The sequence below is a fragment of the Artemia franciscana genome, unplaced genomic scaffold, assembly GCF_032884065.1.
Source record: "Artemia franciscana unplaced genomic scaffold, ASM3288406v1 Scaffold_1156, whole genome shotgun sequence".
NCBI lineage: Eukaryota > Metazoa > Arthropoda > Branchiopoda > Anostraca > Artemiidae > Artemia > Artemia franciscana.
The window spans coordinates 22,910-43,942 of NW_027062749.1; the positions used below are offsets into that span (position 1 = coordinate 22,910).

The following is a 21,033-nucleotide window of genomic DNA, read 5'->3' on the forward strand; positions in this document are numbered from 1 at the left end:
TGTCGTGTTTTTTTCTAACTAGCACCCCAATTTCAGCTTATTACTAGAAATTGTTAAGGATCTAACTTCTGCGGTTTTTATGGAAAGTATGGACCTTAGGCTGGATTGATGAATATGACTTTGCATTTTGGAAAGCTTCGTAAAACTCTTGCCTGAGGCAAAAAATCTATTGTTTCTACCCATTTATCTTCGTGGTTTCGGCTAAGTTTATCATTCGATTTTTCGCACTTGGGATTGCGGCAGAGAAATGGTATCAGATGTGCCTCTTAAACGTGAAAAGTTCTCTCATTGCTAAGGAAATTAGAGTTTATCCTTTGCTCCTTTCTCAGTGATGACGTTGGAAACTTGGCCCATGGCAAAAAAGTCAACTTTTGGACTAAGACAATTATATATATTTTTTTTGCAGGCAGTTGATAGCTTTTGATGAGCTGATCGAAGTATATGTTATCCATTTTTTGATTGAAAAATTCTTTTATAAGATATATTAGTTTGAAAGTTTAAAGGGGTTGACAACTTCAGTAGTAAGGTAAACGCTAAAACCAAAAATGAGCCGATTCAGAAATGGTATCAGATGTACCTATTAAACTTTAAAAGTTCCCTCATCGCTAAAGAAGTTAGAGTTTATCAACTTACCACTTCTAGTTGGTGTACCTATTATTTGTTTCCGGTGTATTTAATGGTAACACTAATTTGGTTCCAGTGGTAAGACACGTAGGTAAACGCTAAACCAAAAATGAGCCGATTCAGAAATGGTATCAGATGTACCTATTAAACTTTAAAAGTTCCCTCATCGCTAAAGAAGTTAGAGTTTATTCTTTACTCCTTTCTAAGTGATGACGTTAGAAACTTGACCTACGGCAAAAAAGTCAACTTTTGGACTAAGACATATGGATTTTTTTTGAAGGCAGTCGACAGCTCTTCATGAGCTGACCAAGGTATATCTCATCTATTTTTCGGTAGAAAAACTCCTTCATGAAATAAAACAGTTTGAAAGTTCAAAGGGGTTGACAACTTCAGTTGTAAGGTACAAACTGGAACCAAAAATAGGCCGATACCAATTGTGAGATATATATAGGGTGTTTTAAATAACAGTCGGCTATTAGCTCATAATCATCTTCGTCAATTAAGGGTTCACAACTTTTGCTAGTTGGTGTACCTATTATTTGTTTCCGGTGTATTTAATGGTAACACTAATTTGGTTCCAGTGGTAAGACACGTAGGAAACTTGTAAGTAATAATCGGCTGTTAGGCTATAAGCATCTTCAGCGATTAGGAGTTTTCAACTTTTACTAGTTGCAATGAGGGGTTTGCAACTTTTGTGAGTTGGTGTACCTAGTATTTATTTTAAGATCCTTACAGATTAACAACTTCAGCGTTTAATAGAAGAGAGGAAACAATACCATAGTGTTGCTCTCACAACATTTTACTCAGCGAAGCCAAACAAAGGTTGCCGCAACACATCACGTTGTCCATGCACCGGTAGATCTAATTATTTGTCTTACTTTGTCTTTGCCAATTCATATTTACATGTTGAGATTTTCAGTGGGAATTGTTCGAGGAAAATTTTATGCGTGTTTGGATTTCCAGGAAATAATTTCCACGGAACTGGAATTTTTGAAGTGATCGGAAAAACGATTAGAGCTTGAAGTCCTTTTCAAATGAGAGTGTGCTATTAAAAAATTTTTAGGCTGAATCATCTGCAGGAAATTTTACGGAGGGGGAAGAATTTTAAGCGAAGATGGAACTGTCTGTAAGAAATATTACGGAGGACTGTATTTTACGTGAAAGGAACTTTTGAAAGAGGAGTTTCCTGTGAGGAGAGGGAATTTTTCATGGATTGTGAGCCAGGTTTACCGATATCATATAAAAAACGATCAGAAATTGAATGAAAAAACAATTTTTTTCAACCGGAAGTATAGAGCAACATTAAAATTCAAAATAAATAGAAGTTCTTCCATATATAAAGATGTTGTCCCCTCCTTAATACCTTGCTCTTTACGTTTGACTGATTGTCCTAAATTTTAAGAACGAATCCTGAAACGCAAGAGCCCTTTAATTAAAACAGTAATCTTTTCCAAAAGTGCTAAAAACTTTAGCGATAAGAGCAAGGTATAGAGGATTGAGCAACCACTTTATACACGGAACAATTTTTGGTCGTTTTGAGTTTTAATGTTACTCCTTACTTGCGGTTAGAAAAACGTGTTCTTTTTATTTAATTATACAAAATTTGATAGAGCAGCGATAAGAACACTTGGCTTGTGGCTGTAGCAACTTAGGTTAAAATTTCTTTTCGAATAAGACATATAAGACAAACTTTTGTATTAGAGAAGATTGAAACCTCGAAAATTACAAGTAAAAAATTTAACTCGTTTTCAAAATGGACTAAAAAGTAGAATATATTTCGTTTTTCGCCGACTTTTCTTTCACACATTTTATAACTTAGATCAATGTTATATTTATGTTATGTAAAGCTCGGTCAGTTTTAACTCCTCCTTTTCACTAGTTTTCCCAGATTCTTTAAAAAAAAAATCATTTTTATTTCTTAGACCATTTTCAAAAGTTTGTATTTTCTTATATTTGATGTTGTTGATTATATAAAAAATAAAAATGCTCTGCTCAAAATATAACTATCTTAATAGAACAAAAATGACGCTCTGGTCTTTAGAAAACTTAGGGGGCATTAGCCTTTCTCCTGTTTCTGGTAATCTATTTTCGTTCTACGTTAAATTTGAGTATTCGTTTTAATTTTACGTCGTTTTGAGTCTCATTTATTATTTGATAATGATTTTTTTTAAAGCTTACTATATTTTGCTTATTTTTTTATCTGACTTTATCTGACTTTACTATTTTTTCATTATCTGACTTTATCTCTGCTTGTCATTGGTTTAATGCAGTTCTTTACTCTTTTTTTGAAAAACTTCTTCTGCGAAAAGTTTTACTTTAGTGACTTAATAAGATTGTTCAATCAATTCATTGCGACTTTCGGTAAAAATTTGAAAGATTTTGATTACCACCATTCAAAAGGGCTTTAGAGAAAACAGGATTAACAGTATTTAATACTTTAATAATGGTTGATATATCGAACTGAAATTTTCAGGGGATGTTGGAGTACGAGAGAAACCAGAAAAATTTGACTTCTAGAACAGTGGAGGGGAGGATTAAGTCCTCCCATTATTACAATAAATCTACAAGGGAACATTGTGTTTTCACAGAAATAATTAGAAAGACAACTGTGAAATTTAGCAATTTTAAAGTAGTTGGTGCGTACAAGTTTTGTAAAAGTAGTGATTTGACAAAAAAAAATCATTTTACTAAGAAAACTAGAAATAAAACTAAAAGATTAAGTAATTTAACAAAAAGATGTCTCTATGACAAAAAACAGTAATATCCCTAAAATGATTTGAATATTACACAGTCAACTGCAAGTATATTCAGTAGATTTTCGTTATTTACTAAAATTGCAGTAAAAACTTTCTTGGTAATATTTTAGTAAATTTACCAATGGTTAGTAAAAGTGCCACTTCTATAACCTCCAATGTGGCATATTGTGGTTTTTTACTGCTCATCTTAGTTAGAAATTATTCGTAAATTTCTTTGTTACTACTTGGTGTAGTAAACACCAAAAAAATTACTTTTCCAAGTAATTCACTTGGAAAAGTTACAGCGCAAAAAGAGCCATATCTCATTTAAATATGGAGAACTATTGACACAACTCATCTTAGTTAGATATTATATATGATTGTGGTAAAATACTAACCAAGAGAAGCTGAGTTTATTAACATATTTTTTTACTAAAAGCGGTGGTATATTGATAATTTGCTAGCAAAGGAACGTCTTTTTTTTTAATATTAAGGATTTCTACTAACTGCAAAATATTTTTATGCTAGAAAACTTGACGGAGGCACAATAACCCAGTGTTATATGCAATGGCCTGATGGTGATCCTGGAGTTTCTTGGCAAGATTATTTGTAAGTTTCATTTTATGCCACATTTTCCATTCCAATATCATTTGGTGTACTCAACCTAAACTCCAAAAGACTTTGATTAGGATTACTCTGTTTTGTATTTTCTCTTTTAAATAGTATTTTTCTGGAGGCTGAAGTAAAATATTTTTTCTATATTTAATCCAATTAAGGCAATAATGTTGACTCATCAAATAGCACAGACAAGTTAGGTTTAAATCTTTTGACTGTGACTAAAAGTACTTGTGCTTGAGCAGTCGTTTTCAAGGTGTTGGGATCGAAATTCAGTGTTTATTTTAAGAGTGATGATTTCAGGAGGGGGTTGTCCCCATCATATATAGAATAATGTTTATTCTAAGTTTCTAAGTTTCAATGTCCCTTTATTGGTGTTCTTCACAAAAAATACATAACGACTTTGTCTATCTTTTGTTGCCTCATTTTTTGCCACTCTCAAAAATTCCCTTCTCCCAACTCTCTCCCCCCTTTTATGTTTATAATCCAGATACAGGATTTATATCACAGCCCTAACGATCTTTTTTTTTATTTGAAGAACTTGAGCACATGAATTTTATGGAAGTCATACAGAAATAAAGTACCAAGAGTTAAACATGAACACCTTTTTTGCTTAATTCCTCCTTATACTATACACTGAATGAGTAAATCTTAGACATTACATAAAAAATATAATGTTAAACGAAGACGATACTTTATAATAATTGGAATATTCATCTGCTATATGAATATTCCATATACTGTATTGGTAGTAATTTATATCGAGACTCTTTTCCATGTGACATAGTTGGAGATATTTCGTGGGTGAGTTTAAGAGAGGTGGGTAGTAGAACTTATGTTTAAATTCATGTTTTGACAAAACTTCATGTTTTTTTTCTCATCTCCCTCGTCTAAGTCAGAGAAACACCTTTTTAGGTTTATTTTGCATGCTTAAGAAACCTTAATGCAAACAAAAATTAAAAAAAAATTGATAGAATTAAAAAGCGAAACTTGAAAGTTTTTTTTAGAGAGAGTTCAAATTATGCGCTAAAAGTTACCGGTATCATGACTATTGATCAAGCTATTCAGGGCCTTATATATTATAAAAACAGCAACAGGTCAAAAAATTGGGCAAATTAGTTCAGGAAGGGCAATTTTTCTAAGCCTTAAATTATATATTCTGGCTCAATATCCAAGAGGTTATATTAGATCTTAACTAAATAAGATACAATTAACCTGGTGGAATTGCAATTAAGTGGAATCATCTAAACCAAATTTAAATGACTTAAAACTGTCTTAACTATAAATACAATACGAAACGAGGCAATTGGCACAGGTAAATGCAAACCAAGGGCATGTTTTTAATACTATTCTCGCCTTTTTAGTTGCTATGTTAGAAGGTCTTTTTATTGCAGGTTCGTTTGGTTTTGCAATGTAGCATTTTAAATTGCTTTTAATTAAGTTTAGGTATAAAACTTTAAGTGAATACTCCCCAAATCCCTGCTTAGACAAACGTTATTATTCCAAACTCAAATGCCTCTATTTCCATCAGAAAAAAATGTTCCTTGAAATTTAATTAAACAAAAATTTGATACCCTTTCTTCGCCTCCACTGCATTTCTCAATTGATTTCACTTTTAAAAGTAAATTAGGACACGATGAAATGACCTTTCTTTGAAAGATAGCCTACCTAACAAGGAAAAATCCCAAAGAACTTCTCGAAAGGGTGCTAGGTGGAATAGGATGAAAGAACTATATGAACATTCGTTTCAAAATCAAGCAAGCGTGTAAACTCAAATCATAGCGCATAAAGTCAAATCAAATCGTATAAACTCAAATCAAATATAAACTTATCGAAGTATGATAAGTATTTCATTTATAAGAAAAGAAAAAAAGACCACACATTCGGTGAAAAAGTATTCTGCATTGTAAGTTGATGCAGAGCCACGAACTAAAACTGACGATTCTATAAAGTTGCTACATGCAGATCCCACAATCTTAGTACATTAAATATGGTAGAAATATATTTCGTGCCATAAGATTCCTTATTTTATATTTTTTTTTTTCAAATATGATGGTTGTTTTACTGAGAATAAACCCTTTCCTGATGGTCTCACATATAGCCCAAAGAAACAAGAGCTCAGAGCTCATATGGTACTTTTGACGAGAGATCAGATCTGGTCTGGTTGTGCCAATCACGCGTCTAGAACTTGTGCTTATTCTTAAATTCCCCAAAGCACAAGAAATCCCCACAAATCCCCCAAAGAGATCAGATCTGGTCTGGTTATGTCATTAACGTATATAGAACTTGTGCTTATTCTTCCCATCAAGTTTCATCCCGATCCCTCCATTCTAAGCGTTTCCCAAGATTTCCATTTTTGCCCTCCAACTCCCCCAAATAACACTGGATCCGGTCGGAATTTAAAATAAGAGCTTTGAGATACGAGGTCCTTCTAAATATATAATTTTGTTAAGATCCGAATACCCGTTCGTGAGTTACAAATACCTCATTTTTTTCTAATTTTTCCGAATTAACCTTCCTTTCACTCCACCCTAGATGGTCGAATCGGGGAAGCGACTATTTTTGATTTAGTCTGCCCTGGTCTCTGATACACCTGCCAACTATCAGCGATCGCTATACAGTTTATTCCAGAAAAAGCCCGTGGGTCATAGGAATTTTACATAAAAACAAAACAACAATTTAAACTAAAATAAATTAATACCATTTAAAGAAAAGGCTCACGATGTGCAGCTGCAATCCTGACAAACCTTGCTATCTTTTTAATACACCAAAAATTTGTCTCTTTCATTCTATCTACCATACATACCTCATTAAATTTTTCTTTACCATACGTCTCTCGCCTCCATTCATTCAATTCGACCAATTCACAAAATGTATCAAGCTTTCATACTGAGATCCACACATAAGACAAGCAATAAATTCTACATTCTCCCCTTTTCTCCCTTGATACTTTCTTTTCTTACCAATCAAGAATCCATTTCCCCTCCAATCCAAATATGCCTTCAAATCCTCTCTACTCAGCCCAACCTTTCACAATACCTCCTCCCCCAACTACCCTTTATCTGTCTATAAAATTTTAAAGACACTGAACGATCCAGACTTGCCCAATATATCTGTGTTTCTTTGTTCTTCGTCCTTTCTCGCACCTCCCTTATTAATATTTCCTCCATACCAATATCTCCCTTTCCTTCGTTCCACCATTCCCCTAATCCACACTTACCTAAGATATCCTTAATCTCTGCCGGCCATCCTACTTTACTTTTCTGTCTCAACGCCTCTAGGTATGCTGCCTTTGCTACCGTAAATCTCTGCATACCCAGTATCCTAACCCAATATCTCACCATAGTCACTAGCCTCATAGATCGCAGTGATGCTAACCCTAAATCCCCTGGATTACCCAATTACTAAAAGTATCCCCTAGTCCCAACATCCTTTTATAATATCTCATCGTAACCACCTCAAAGTTTGGACCTTTCCGATAGCCCCAGACCTCTGCTCCATAATGCATCGCCGGTACTATCTTACTTGCCCAAATCCTCTTATGTACTCTAATATTTCTAACCCGTCTGAGACTACTCCTCGTTATTTCACCGCTAATATACCTCCCCTTTGCATTCGCTAGATCCAGATGCCCACTTAATTTCCCATTACTAGTAAACTTAACCCCAAGATAAACAAATTCATTCTTCACTGATATAGTTTCACCTTTAAAGGAAAAATTCACATCTTCACTTTCCTTGGCTTTACAACCAAATACCATCACCACTGTCTTCAACGTGTTCAGGATTTGGAAGAGAAGACTCTTCCAAATAAGCCTCCATAACCTCCAATAATTATTGCAGTTTCTCCTCTGATTCAGCCAGTAATACATGTCGTCAGCAAATAGCAGTAAGCACAGTTTAAGCAAATCTATTGATATCATTGGTTCATTGCTCTTAATTCTTAATATCATTGGGCATCTTTAAATGAACGCTAAACAGTTTCGGTGACAGCAAACATCCCTGCTTTAGTCTCAATACAGATAACACTCGAATTGAGCACTTTCCCGCCACTCTCACTACTAACTTCACGTACCTATACATTTCACACAGCAACAATACAAAATAATGGGACAGTCCTAAAGATCAACAGGTGCCTATCCACATTATCATACGCTCCTTTTAGCTCTAAAAATGCTGCAAATAACCTTCCCCCTTTTCCTTTCCTATACTTCTCTACCAAAAATCTCAAAGTAAAAATATTATCTATTGCACTATAGTTTTTACTAAACCCTATCTGGAAAGGGGATAAAAGTTCCTTTTCATTTAACCACTTTCCTAATCTTGAATCTATAATCTTGCAAAAAATCTTACTCATTACATTTCCTAAACTAATTATTCTATAATTGCTATGATCCTGCCTATTGCCTTTTTTAAAATTGGTATTCCTACTGACAAATTCCACTGGTCAGGCCATTTCCTTTTTTCAGTCACAAAACTGAAAACTGCTGCAAATAATGGTACTAGAACTCTTTTCCCTATTTTCCAAATCTTTGCTGGTACTCCATCCATCCCCGGCGCCGAAGATCCATTCATTCTTTTTAGGCTTGCCCATACTTCCTCTCCCTTGATCGGTTCTAAGAGACTATAATCCTCTTGTCTTAAGAGGAAACCATTCTGCTGCCACAGCTCCTCTGCTAAACTCCCTATACCGTCTCCGTATTGCTCCCTTTTGCTAGTGTCCTGCTCCAGGTATGTTGTCAACGACTCCGCTGGAGGAATGCGTTGGTCGTTGACCTTGAATTCCCACCTTACTTCTCTCCAAAACTGTTTTGGGTCTTTTGACAAGTATTCCTCGCTGATCTTTGTGGCCCTAATCTCTTCTCTTGTTTTTTTATCTTTTTTATTAATGTCTTGTAGATCTTTCATTTTGGTCATTTTGGGCTCCTTTCACTTTCCGGAGAAGTTGAACAAGGTTTTCTTTCAGCCTCCGACAATCCTCGTCAAAGAATTCGTTTGTATTTCTCACCATCACCTTCTTATTTGATACTCCACTACATTTCTGATATACTTCCTATGATATTTTTTCCACGGCTCCTTCTAATTTCCCTTCTCCCAGTATATATATACATTCCCCCGCCATTTTCTGCATCTGTTCACTTTCCAACAATTCTTTCATACGGTTTTCCTCCTTATAATCTAGCCGAATCTGGTGCTTTATTAACTTCCTACCTTTTTCCTCCATCTTTCCCTCTTTCCTCCAACTATATCTGTCACATTTCCTCTCTTTCATCCATTTCCTCGCCTGCCCTGCCTTCATATCCACCTCTACTGGCTGATGGTCAGATCCTACAACTACCATAATATAAAAATCCAAACATTTTTTCCCGTAACCTCCTATCAACCATAATATAATCAATCACACTAGGCTTCCCCGAACCAAAACACGTAAAATCTCCCCTTTCATGATCTTTTCCCACCCTTCCATTCAAAATTATCAACCGACGCTCTCTACAAAATACATCATCTTATGGCCCCACCTATTTTCCTCCTAGTTTCATCTTTGCTTGTCCTACCATTCGGGCATCCATTTCTTCAATATCATTCATCCATACTCTCCATTTTTGACAAACCAGGGTTGCTAAGATCCAACTGTGTGTCTTCAACCTCCGTACTCGTACCCATGTAGGCGTTGAAGTGACCTAGTAATACAAAAAAATGGTCACTAAACAGCTCAACATAATTAACATACTCCTCAATTAATATGTCCCTTGTATATTTATTCATACAAGAACTATTTTCAGAGGGAATATATACACAGCCTATAACATACCTCTTATCCCACATGGACATCTGTAACCGCACTATATTTTCTGAAAACCTTGATAGCCTATGGAGTCTATCAAAAATACCATCACGGATCAATACCGCTATCCCCATAATGTCGGCCATTACTCGATTGACTTCTCACTCTTTCAAAAACATTATACCCTTCAACACTTAATGGGTTTTTTCCATCCCTCCATGTTTCTACTAACCCAACTATATCTTTCTTATCATTATCAATACACGCTTCTTTCAACAGACAACTTAGTTTTGTCGATGAAAACCCTTGTATATTCCAATGCACCATACGTACTACCCTTTCACTAGAATGATCGCTATGGCCCTCTATATCCTATTCATCGCCAACTGCTACTATAATCCCGTGACTAGACTGTTCTCTTGACGCACCTGCACCATCTCTTGACCTCACCTCCAGACCACTGTACTCAACTGGTGCTTCTTGGCGGAGCACTCCCACTAATCATGACTTTCTGATAGGCTGATTTTGATCGTCACATGGATTTATTATCCTAGCATGGTCGCGTTTGGCCCGTGGTTCAGGTATCCTGGGCACCTGAAAAGTGACCATACTTAGAGGTGTACTAAATGCCGTTATGGTACGATTTACGTGTTTGGATCGTCCATATCATTTTCGTTGGCTGAAAAATATCCTTGCAAGCTACCTGCGAGTGCTGACCTGCTACGCTATATGCCACTTGGTAAATACCAAGTGCCACAAATTGGTCCATTGTTTTTCATCTCGTAATACGTTATGTTTCGCTTCTTTTTTACCGGTTTTCTCGAATCCTCGAGCCGTTGAAAAACAACTGATTTCAAAATAGCTTTGGGAAAAGATACTATATAAAATTATTGAAAAATGTGGAGAATAATGAAAGGAAGCATAATGATTTGCGTAGTAGTAACTTACTGAGATAAGAATATAAGAATTTCATTATTTTTAGATTTTTTTTTATGTATCCAAGGGCTATATCCGAGACGACCATTTAAGGAGGTTCAATGGTTCAATGTCAGAAAAACGAACTTTAAGTGTACAAAAGAAGGAATCTAATGGTACTGCTTTTATTAGCATTTTAATTTAGACATGGTCAACCGCAGGAAACTTAAACCCATTTAACTTTACTTAATCTAATCTAGCCTATTGTATTGTTTGATTTTAATTGGGGCTGAGTTGAATGGGGATTAAAGTTGCACAGGGTTGAGTCAAATAGGGTAGAATTAAACTAGGGATGAGTTGCGCGGTGTTTGGGCTAAATAGGGTTGATATAAATGAGGTTGACCAGAATGGGGGTTGAGTTAAATTGGTGTCGAGTTAAACTAAGTTTGACCCGAACGGGGTTCAGTCGAACAGGAGCTGAGTTGAAAGAGGGTTGAGTTAAATGGTCAGAGTTTAACGGGGATAGAGCTGGAAGGAGTTGAGTTAAGTGGGGGTTTGAGTTACGCTAACACCCCAAAATTAGAAATCTAAGAACTCATGTTTATTTAGAACAAATGGAAAACTTTTCGAGCGAGAAAATCATGAAAGTAGGCGTGTTAACCCCTTTATCTCTCCTTATGACGCCCATACAATCAAGAGATAGAAATAGTTAAAACGAACATTAGGTCCAACATAAAATTTGAATTACACCAAAATATACAAGGGGTTTCGGCTCTTGTCCTCTCAAGGCTGGTTCTGTGACGGTGTCTATGTTACCTTAAAATGCACCAGCCCACTCGGCCAGGAGCCGTCCTGGCCGAGTGGGTTGGTGCGCTGGATTCGGGATCCCTTGTCTGAGAGGACACGGGTTCGAATCCCAGTGTACCCAATTCTTCAGTTTGGGACGGGGGTCAGTGGCGTGACTCTGTAAGCTTAGTCAGAGTCGACCCAGCTCTAAATGGGTACCCGGAGAAATCTGGGGAAGGTAAACAGGAAGGGTGTGCGAAAGCACAGGATGGCTGGCCCCCAGCCCCCCATTGGACTTCCTGGCTGAAGGGCCAAGAAACGAAGATCAGCACCGTCGGTACGGACTGTAAAGTCTAATGCCGTATCCTTTACCCCTTTTTTAACTTAAAATGTCAACCATAACATTTGAAAACGTCCATTTTAAAAGATTTGAATCTTGTTTTATGACGAAATAAAAGAGAATCACAGTACACTGATATAGCTCCTGCGAACTTGATGAAAATATGTTCCAATATTTTGAGAATAGCCTTTGATTTTGAATTGGTGCTTACCAGTCCTTATTATAAGACTGGTATAGTGCTGATTGAAGATTAATTAAAGGAGAACAAAATAAGTTTTATCGTCAGGAGTTCCCGACGACTGCCGTACCACAGGAAGTTCATATCATTTAAATAGAATTTTTTACATCTGGGTGGCATCTCGGACTGAATCGCATCCTTTGTATTCATTAAATAAAAAAGGTAAGTTTTTTCAAGTGAAAGTAAGGAGAAACATTAAAACTCAAAACGAACAAAAATTATTCCGTACATGAAGGGGTTGCCCTCTTTCCCAATACTTTGTTCTTCACGCTAAATTTTAAAAAAGCTTACTATTCTAATTAAAGGGCTCTTGGGTTTCAGGAGTCGTTCTTAAAATAGGGACAAGCAGTCAAACTTTAGTGTAAAAAAGAGAGGGATTGAGAAAGGGGGCAATGCCTTAATATAAGGAATGATTTCTGTTCGTTTTGAGTTTTAATTTTTATCCTTACTTTGAATTAAAAACTTGTTTTTTATTAAATTCCAAGAAAAACTTCCTTCGCTCAAATAAAATTCCTCCGTGGACAGTTCGTGTCATACAAAATAAGCTTTCACCTTAAAATTCCCTCCCGACAATTTCCTTGTAAAATTCTCTCCAGAATATTCTGTCCCCGCTGAAAACCCCCTCCAGCGTAAAATTTCTTGCGGATGATTTGGTCTGAAGAATTCTCGTTAGTATACTTTCATTTGAAAAAAAAAATCCCGATCATTCCGGAAATCCCTCTTCCATGAAAATTTTTTTTAGAAATTCAAACATATTGAAAATAGCCTCCAGATACTTCCCCTGGGACATTTTCACGTGTAAAACTGAGTTGGCAAAGAGGAAGTAAGACAAATAAAAAGAATTTCGTATATGAACTCTGTCAAATCCCCTTAGTGTAAAATAGCTCCTGAAGGTTCACCCCCAGAAATTTCCCTCCCTACGGAAAATTCTCCAGGTGTAAACACACCCCAAGCACCAAATACCTCCCCCTTCCCAAAAATGCCTGTATACTTTCTAATAACAAATACTATGCGTAAGCAGTGGGGAAATTTCTTAATTTACAGACCTCTCCCCATGGGATTTGGGAATCATATTACGCCTAAAGACATAGTTATTGGATAATTCAACTAAGCTGAACAAAATGACTCTCTCAAAAGTTTGACAGGATAACTTTGGGGAAAAGGGGCTAGGGAGGGGGGCTAATTGCCCTCCAATCTTTTTGACCACTCATAAACGACAATAAAACTTTTAATTTCCGTTCGAACACAGCCTATCCCGATCGTTAAGGAAGACTATGTCGATACAATCACCTCTAAGATATATAAAAAAAACTAGTTTTTCTAACTGAAAGTAAGGAGCGACATTAAAACTTAAAACGAACAGAAATTAATCCGTATATGAAATGGGTTGTCCCCTCCGCAATCCCTCGCTCTTTATGCTAAAGCTTTTAATTGTCTTAAAAAGCAGAATTGTGGTAAAGAGTCAAACTTTAGCGTAAAGAGCGAAAGAATTTTTCCGTGTTTATTTTTTCATTTTTTTTATAGTAATTTTAGAAAATCCTGCGCCCTTTTCATTGAATTTCTGTTCCCCCATGACATATTTCTCCAAGGAAAGATCCTCCCACATAGCCCCCTCCCCTCAACCCCAACCCCAAAACCAAAAAAAAATCCCCTGAAAACGACTGTACATTTCCCAATAACCATTATTATATGTAAACACTGGTCGAAGTTTGTAACTTGCAGCCCCTCCCCCAGGGACTGTGGGGGAGTAAGTCATTCCCAAAGACATAGTTATTATGATTTTTGACTATGCGGAACAAAATGGAAATCTCAAAATTTTGATCTGTTGACTTTGGAGAAAAAATGAGCGTGGGAGGGGGCCTAGATGCCCTCCAATTTTTTTGGTCACTTAAAAAGGGCACTAGAACTTTTCATTTCCGTTAGAATGAGCCCTCTTGAAACATTCTAGGACCACTTGGTCGATACGATGATCCCTGGGAAAAAAAAACAAAAAAAGAAAACAAATAAACACGCACCCGTGATCCGTCTTCTGGCAAAAAATACGAAATTCCACATTTTTGTAGATATGAGCTTGAAAATTTTGCTATAGGGTTCTCTGATACGCTGAATGCGATGGTGTGATTTTCGTTAAGATTCTGTGACTTTTAGGGGGTGTTTTCTCCTATTTTCTAAAATAAGGCAAATTTTTTCAGGCTCGTAACTTTTGATGACAAAGACCAAATTTGATGAAACTTATATATTTAAAATCAGCATGAAAATCCGATTCTTTTGATGTATATTTTAGCATCAAAATTCCGTTATCTACAGTTCGTTACCACGAACTGTTTGAAAATCAAATAAAAACAAAAAACAAAAAAAAAACACATCCGTGATCATCCTTCTTGCTAAAAATGCAAAATACCACATTTTTGTATATAGGAGAGTGAAACTTCTGCAATTAGATTCTCTGATACGCTGAATCGGATGGTGTGATTTTCATTAAGATTCTTAGATTTTTAGGGGAAATTTTCCCCTATTTTTGAAATCAGACAAATATTTCTATGGTTCGTAACTTTTGATAAGTAGCACCAAACTTGATTAATCATATACATTTGGAATCAGCATAAGCAAGAACATGATGATCCTTATGATTCATTAAATAAAAAAACAAGTTTTTTTAACTGAAGGTAAGGAGCGACATTAAAACTTAAAAACGAACAGAAATTACTCCGTATATGAAAGAGGCTGTTCCCTCCTCAACACTCCGCTCTTTACGCTCAATTTTTTTACTGTTTTAAAAAGTAGAGTTGAGAAAAAGAGCCAAACTTTAGCGTAAAAAGCGGGGTGTTGAGGAGGGAAGAGTCCCTTTCATACACGGAATAATTTCTGTGAATTTTAAGTTTTAATGTCGTTTCTTACTTTCACTAAAAAAAAAATTTTATTTAATTTCTGAACGTTTTTGAATTAATGTATGTTCGATTTTGGCTCTCCGCAAATGAATAATTAAAACAAAATTTGCGTATTACTTTTTTTTCCTAAATGGCTATCTCTTAGTTTTGATCAGACAATTTTGAGAAAAAGGGTGGAGGCCTTGTTCCCCTCCACCTTTTCGGCAACTAAATTTTTTATTTTTAACAAACGTTTTTATTAGTAAAAAACATACGTAACTTACAAGTTAACTTACGTAACGAACTAATATATTCGTATATTTTTATTACGTATATGAGGGGGTTTGCCCCCTCGTTAATATCTCGCTCTTTACACTAAAGCTTTAATTTTGTCCCAATTCTTTAAGAATGGCCCCTGAATCACAAAGGCTGTAGAATAAATTGTTGAAATTACTAAAAATACTTTAGCGTAAAGAGCGAGGTATTTAGGAGAAGATGAACACCCAATATGCGTAATAATCTCTATTCGTTTTAAGTTTTAATGCTGGTCCTTACTTTCAGTTGAAAAAACTTTTTCATATATATTTTTCATTGTTTTTTAATAATACTAGAAAATCCTGCTTACCCTTCATGGAATTTCTCTTCTCCCATGACAAATTCCTCCAAGGGAAGATCTTCCCACGTAGCCCCATCAAATCAACCCCCCCTCCAAAGCAAAATATCCCCCTGAAAAGGTCCATGCAGTTCCCAATAACCATTACTGTATGTAAACATTGGTCAAAGTTTGTAACTTGCAGCCCCTTCCCATGGGATGGTGGGGGAGTAAGTCAGCCCCAAAGACATAGTTATTATGTTTTTCGACTATGCTGAACAAAATGGCATCTCAAAATTTTGATCCGTTGACTTTGGGAAAAAATGAGCGTGGGAGGGGGCCTAGGTCCCCTCCAATTTTTTGTTCACTTAAAAATGGCACTTGAACTTTTAATTTCCGTTAGAAAGAGCCCTCTTGCAGCATTCTAGGACCACTTGGTTGATACGATCACCCCTGGGAAAAAAAAACAACAAATAAATAAACACGCACCCGTGATCGGAGCTTGAAACTTTTACAGTAGAGTTCTCTGATACGGTGAACGCGATGGTGTAATCTTCGTTGAGGTACTCTGACTTTCAGGGGGTGTTTCCCCTATTTTCCAAAACAAGGCAAATATTCTCAGGCTCGTAACTTTTGATGAGAAATTGATCAGAGACTAAATTTGATGAAACTTATATATTTAAAATCAGCATAAAAACCAAATTCTTTTGATATATCTATTAGTATCAAAATTCCATTTTTTAGAGTTTCATTTACTATTATGCCGGGTCGCTCCTTACTACAGTTCCTTACCACGAACTGTTTGATTTACTAGTATCTAAAGTTTGTTTCTTCGAATTTCGGTTGCTATAGAGCGAGTCGGTCCTTACATGCAGTTCCTTACCATGAACTGTTTGATATTTTATACAAGCCTGAGAAAGGAAAAATATGTGAATTTATTTATGGATCACTCTCAATACAGTCATATCTATTGACACTTTGAAAAGAGGCAGAAAAATAAAAGGGAAAAGCACATTTGCTTTTAAGAAAAGGAATGTGAGCAACTAGAATATTCGTAGTTAAATCACAGTACTATCTGAATCGGTTCGGACACTACAGAGACAGTATGACAATTAAAGAGAAAGTCAGCAATGCCCCTTCAACTGGAATGCTTCATCTATAGCATGTGGCAACTCCTTAGAGAATTTGCTACGGGGCTGAGGCTGCCAGGGTTTCCACTATAATAGACTCTCAAGAAATTTGGCATGTACTTTGTTGTAATTGGTCATAATTTTGGTCATTAAAAAAATTGGAATGGGTAGATGACCAAAAAAGGAGCCATTTAGATCTTCTGTAGACATGTTCAAAAGTTTTTTTTTTATTATTTGATTTTGGCCGGCTCAATAGCATCCGAAACTGTAGAAAACGAAATTTTGACACCAATTTATACATCAAAAGAATCGGATTTGTATTTTGATTTTAACTACAAAATTTTCATCAATTTTACTATTCAAAAGTTATGTGCCTGAGAAAATTTGTCTAATTTTCGAAAGAAAGGGGAAACACCCCCTAAAAGTCATAGAATCTTAATGAGAATGATGCCATCAGTATCAGCGTATTAGAAAACCCAACTAGAGGTTTCAAGCTCCTATCTGCAAAAATCTGGAATTTTGTATTTTTTGCCAGAAGAAAGATCACGGATGCATGTTTTTTTTCAGGGGTGGTCGTATCGACCCAGTGGTCCGAAAATATCGTGAGAGGGCCCATTTTAACGTAAATTAAAGGTCACCCAAAGTAACCGGATCAAAATTCTGAGATAGCCATTTTGTTCAACACAATCGAAAGTCTAATAACTATGTCTTTGAGGACGACTTAATCCCCACTAGTCCAGGGGGAAAGGAATACAAGTTATGAACTTTGCCCATTTCTTTCATGTAGTATTGGTTATTGGGAAGTATACTGACGTTTTAATGGGGGATTTTTTCTGGTGGTAGGGGGGTTGGGGGGGCTACATGTGAGGATCTTTCCATGGACGAATTTATCATGGGGAAAGAGACTTTCCATTTTGAGGCTGCTGGATTTTCCAGCGTTATTTAAAAAAAAAAAATTAAATAAAAACAAAGTTTTTCAACTGAAAGAAAGGAGCAACATTAAAACTTAAAACGAAAAGAGATTATTAGGTATATGAGGGAGTTCGTCGCATCCTCAATACCTCGCTCTTTACGCTAAAGTAATTTTAGTAATTTAAAAAAAGCTATTTATTCTAATTAAACGGCCTTTGTGATTCAGGGATCATTCTCAAAGAATCGGAACAAAATTCGAACTTTAGTGCAAAGAGCGAGGTATTGACAAGGGGGTGAACCCTCTTCATATACGTAATAAAAATATACGAATATAGAAGTTCGTTACGTAAGTTAATTTGTAAGTTACGTATATCTATTACTAGTAAAACGTTCGTAAACAAAACTAAAAGTTCTCGTGGCGTCTCTAAGTAATCAAAAAATTTTGATTTTTTTCCCCCTCCCTCCACTTTTTCTCAAAATCGTTCGATCAAAACTTTAAGAAAGCCATTTAGCCAGAAAAATCTAATTAACATACAAATTTTGTTTTAATTATTTATGTACCGTGAGCCAAAATCAAAACCTGCAATAATTAAAAAACGTTCAGAAATTAAATAATTTTTTTAACTGAAAGTAAGAATCGACATTAAAACTTAAAAGGAACAGAAATTATTCCGTATATGAAAAGCGCTGTCCCCTCCTTAACGCCCCGCTCTTTACGCTAAAGTTTGACTCTTTCTCACAACTCTACTTTTTAAAACAATGAAAATCTTTAGCGTAAAGAACGGGACGTTGAGGAGGCGACAGCCCCTTTCATATTCGGTATAATTTCTGTTCGTTTTAGGTGTTGCTCCTTGCTTTCAGTAAAAAAAAAAAAAAAAAACTTGTTTGTTTTTTATCTAATTAAAACTAGTGAGTGACAGTGTTTCCCAATTATGCCTGCAGTGGCCAAATATGATTCTGAAGCATGGGCGCTGTCAAAAAACGAATGAAGATTTGCTAGATGTTTTATCGGATTGTACTGGGTACCTGGCTGACTAATCGTATTCCAAACAGTAGCCTGTACGAAAAGTGTGGTTCAATCTCTCTTTCTTACACTATTATGAGAGAAAGATTGAGACGGTTAGGGCACGCTCTACGGATGAAGGATGACAGATTACCAAAGATTGTCCTTTTCGACCAACCGTCTAGGGCTAAACGGAAAGTAGGTCACCCGCGATCGGGGTATGAGGATGTCATAAAGAAAATTTTAAGGAAAAAGGAAACTTCCTGAGAGGATGTAACGAGGGAGGCTTTGAATAGATTGGGATGGAGGAGGAGAGTTCGTAACTGCGTTGACCTCAGGCGGCTTGTAGCTATCATGAGTTGTTAGTAATAGTAGTATTTATATCATTGTGATGTGATTTCTTTTTTTAATGGTAATGAAGCGCCACTGACGAGGGTCAGGGGTTTGACTCTGTAAGCTCAGCCAGACTCAACCCAGCTCTAAATGGGCACCAGGAGAAATCTGGAGAAGGTAAATAGGAAGGGTCTGCAAAAGCACAGGATGGTTGGCACCCCTCTCCTCCTACCATTGCACTTTCTGGCTGAAGGGCCAAGAAAACGAGATCAGCACCACCGGTAGGGACTGTAAAGTCCAACGCCGTATTCTTTACCTTTAGTAATGAAAAGCTAGTCCAGAAAACTACATAATTTGTTTTATTGCTTAATTCTGAAAATGGGCGTTCAGAGATTTCTTTCAGATCCTTCCTCCTTTCCTTGGGTGAGTGGAGTCCTGCTTGCACTCACGTTTTCTATACAGAGTTGTACCTTTTTCGGAATTAAAGTTATTGTAATTGAAACTATACTGATCACGTAGATTGGCATTTAGTTTCTAGAAACTAGGAAGACTATTTTGAACTTGATATTTCTATTATATCAAAGCAAAATGATTATCTAATTATAACATACCTTGAAAAAAAGCATGCAGTTCTTCTATTGCCAACTATTTTGTTACCAAACATCCATCACCAAGCTGTCGGTTGTCCGGTGTTATTTTCTTCTGAAGCTATTTGTTGTTATCTTTAACTTAATCCAGTTATCTTTGTGTGTCATTCAGTTGTCACTTTCCTTATCAAATATGCAGTTCCTAATTTTCTTTTGGAATTAGGAAGCTCATATCGTAAAAACTGAGAGCAAGGTCAAAACTTAAAAGAAAATAAGAAAACTGCCAGTCAACAAAAGGTAATTTGGCTTTTGCTATTTTGTTAAGGACGAAAAAGGTATGGGTTTAATCCAGAGATGGTTTTAGGGGGGAGGGGTACCGAGATTTTAGTGACGCAATATTTGGAATAAATAATTTAGCAATTATTATTATTTTAGAACTTTTGAATTTTTTTTTAAAATAAAGTAGAGGGTGCAGTTGGTAGTAAGTATAACCAAATTGAATCTAAAATTTCGTTTGTCCCATATCTTCATCACTATTCCTAAGGAGATAATCAATACGAAATAATTAATAATTTTGCAAAGACTAAAGTAAGAAAAGTCAGATACAAATAAATAAAACATTTTGTTGAAAAATTCCAATATAACTAAAATTTGGCCCGAAAATTTTTGGGAGACAGGGAGGGGGCACTAATCAAGATTTTGCCCTTGGCGGAAGAGAAACCAGTATCGCCTTTGGATTAATTGTTTAAGTTGGTTTTTTGCTGATAGACTTGCTGTAATCTATTCGTGGCTACCGGAGGATGTCAATCTTTTTTAAAAGAATCCTAACTTAATTTGCTTGAGATAGTGGAAAATTAACTCAACTTTAGATGAAATAAAATTAGCTATAGTTAGAATCCAAAGCTCTTAATTATTCCACACTTCCTTTGTTTGAGCAAGCTTTTTGATATTTTCTTTGATACATTTGCTTCACATTTGAAATCTAATTCTAAATTACCCCTTTGCTCTACTTATTATTCCCTTTGCTTTGCTCTTACTCCCTTTGCTTTGCTACTAATTATTCCCTTTGCTCTACTTCTGCTAACAAGAAATTAACTTGTATCTCCTTCCTTTATGCAATTTCACGGACATTTGGTGGGTGATAATGAGTGTGCCCCGTTATAGACAATTGGCAGTTTAAAATACTTGTGCAAATTGCTTATTGTTTACCTAGACAAGGAATTTTTCAAAAAGATTTAAATATCCTAAAGAATATCTTCATCATAAAAACTGGAATGAGCTCGTCTAACAACCCAATGATATCCCTTTACTTCTTGGTTTTACTACAGTTCAAAAGCTCCGTTGTTCAAAAATACATTTTCTCTTTTATAACCTCTTTCTTGCGAACTTTTAGAACTCTGATTGAATGCAATTCATCGAAAACAGGGACCCCTCAAACATGTTCTGATTATCAATTCTTGCTCTGGGACTTGACCAGGGTAAGCCTGGCTAATGTAAAGCAGATTTCGAAAGAGGAATAAAACGATAAATTTTCAAATACTAGAAGTTGTTAGGACAAATAGAAATCGTTTT

The 21,033-nt window shown here is 35.8% G+C and overlaps 1 protein-coding gene across 1 annotated transcript in view; it reads left to right on the top strand.

The window, feature by feature from the left end:
• Positions 1-21,033, top strand: part of LOC136042346 (tachykinin-like peptides receptor 86C) — a gene marked incomplete at its 5' end in the record, with an annotated part of 92,817 nt that overhangs the window by 14,618 nt on the left and 57,166 nt on the right. Inside the window, 1 exon segment of the mRNA XM_065727314.1 lies at positions 3,888-3,968. Within this exon segment, the coding sequence (XP_065583386.1) occupies positions 3,888-3,968 (81 nt within the window).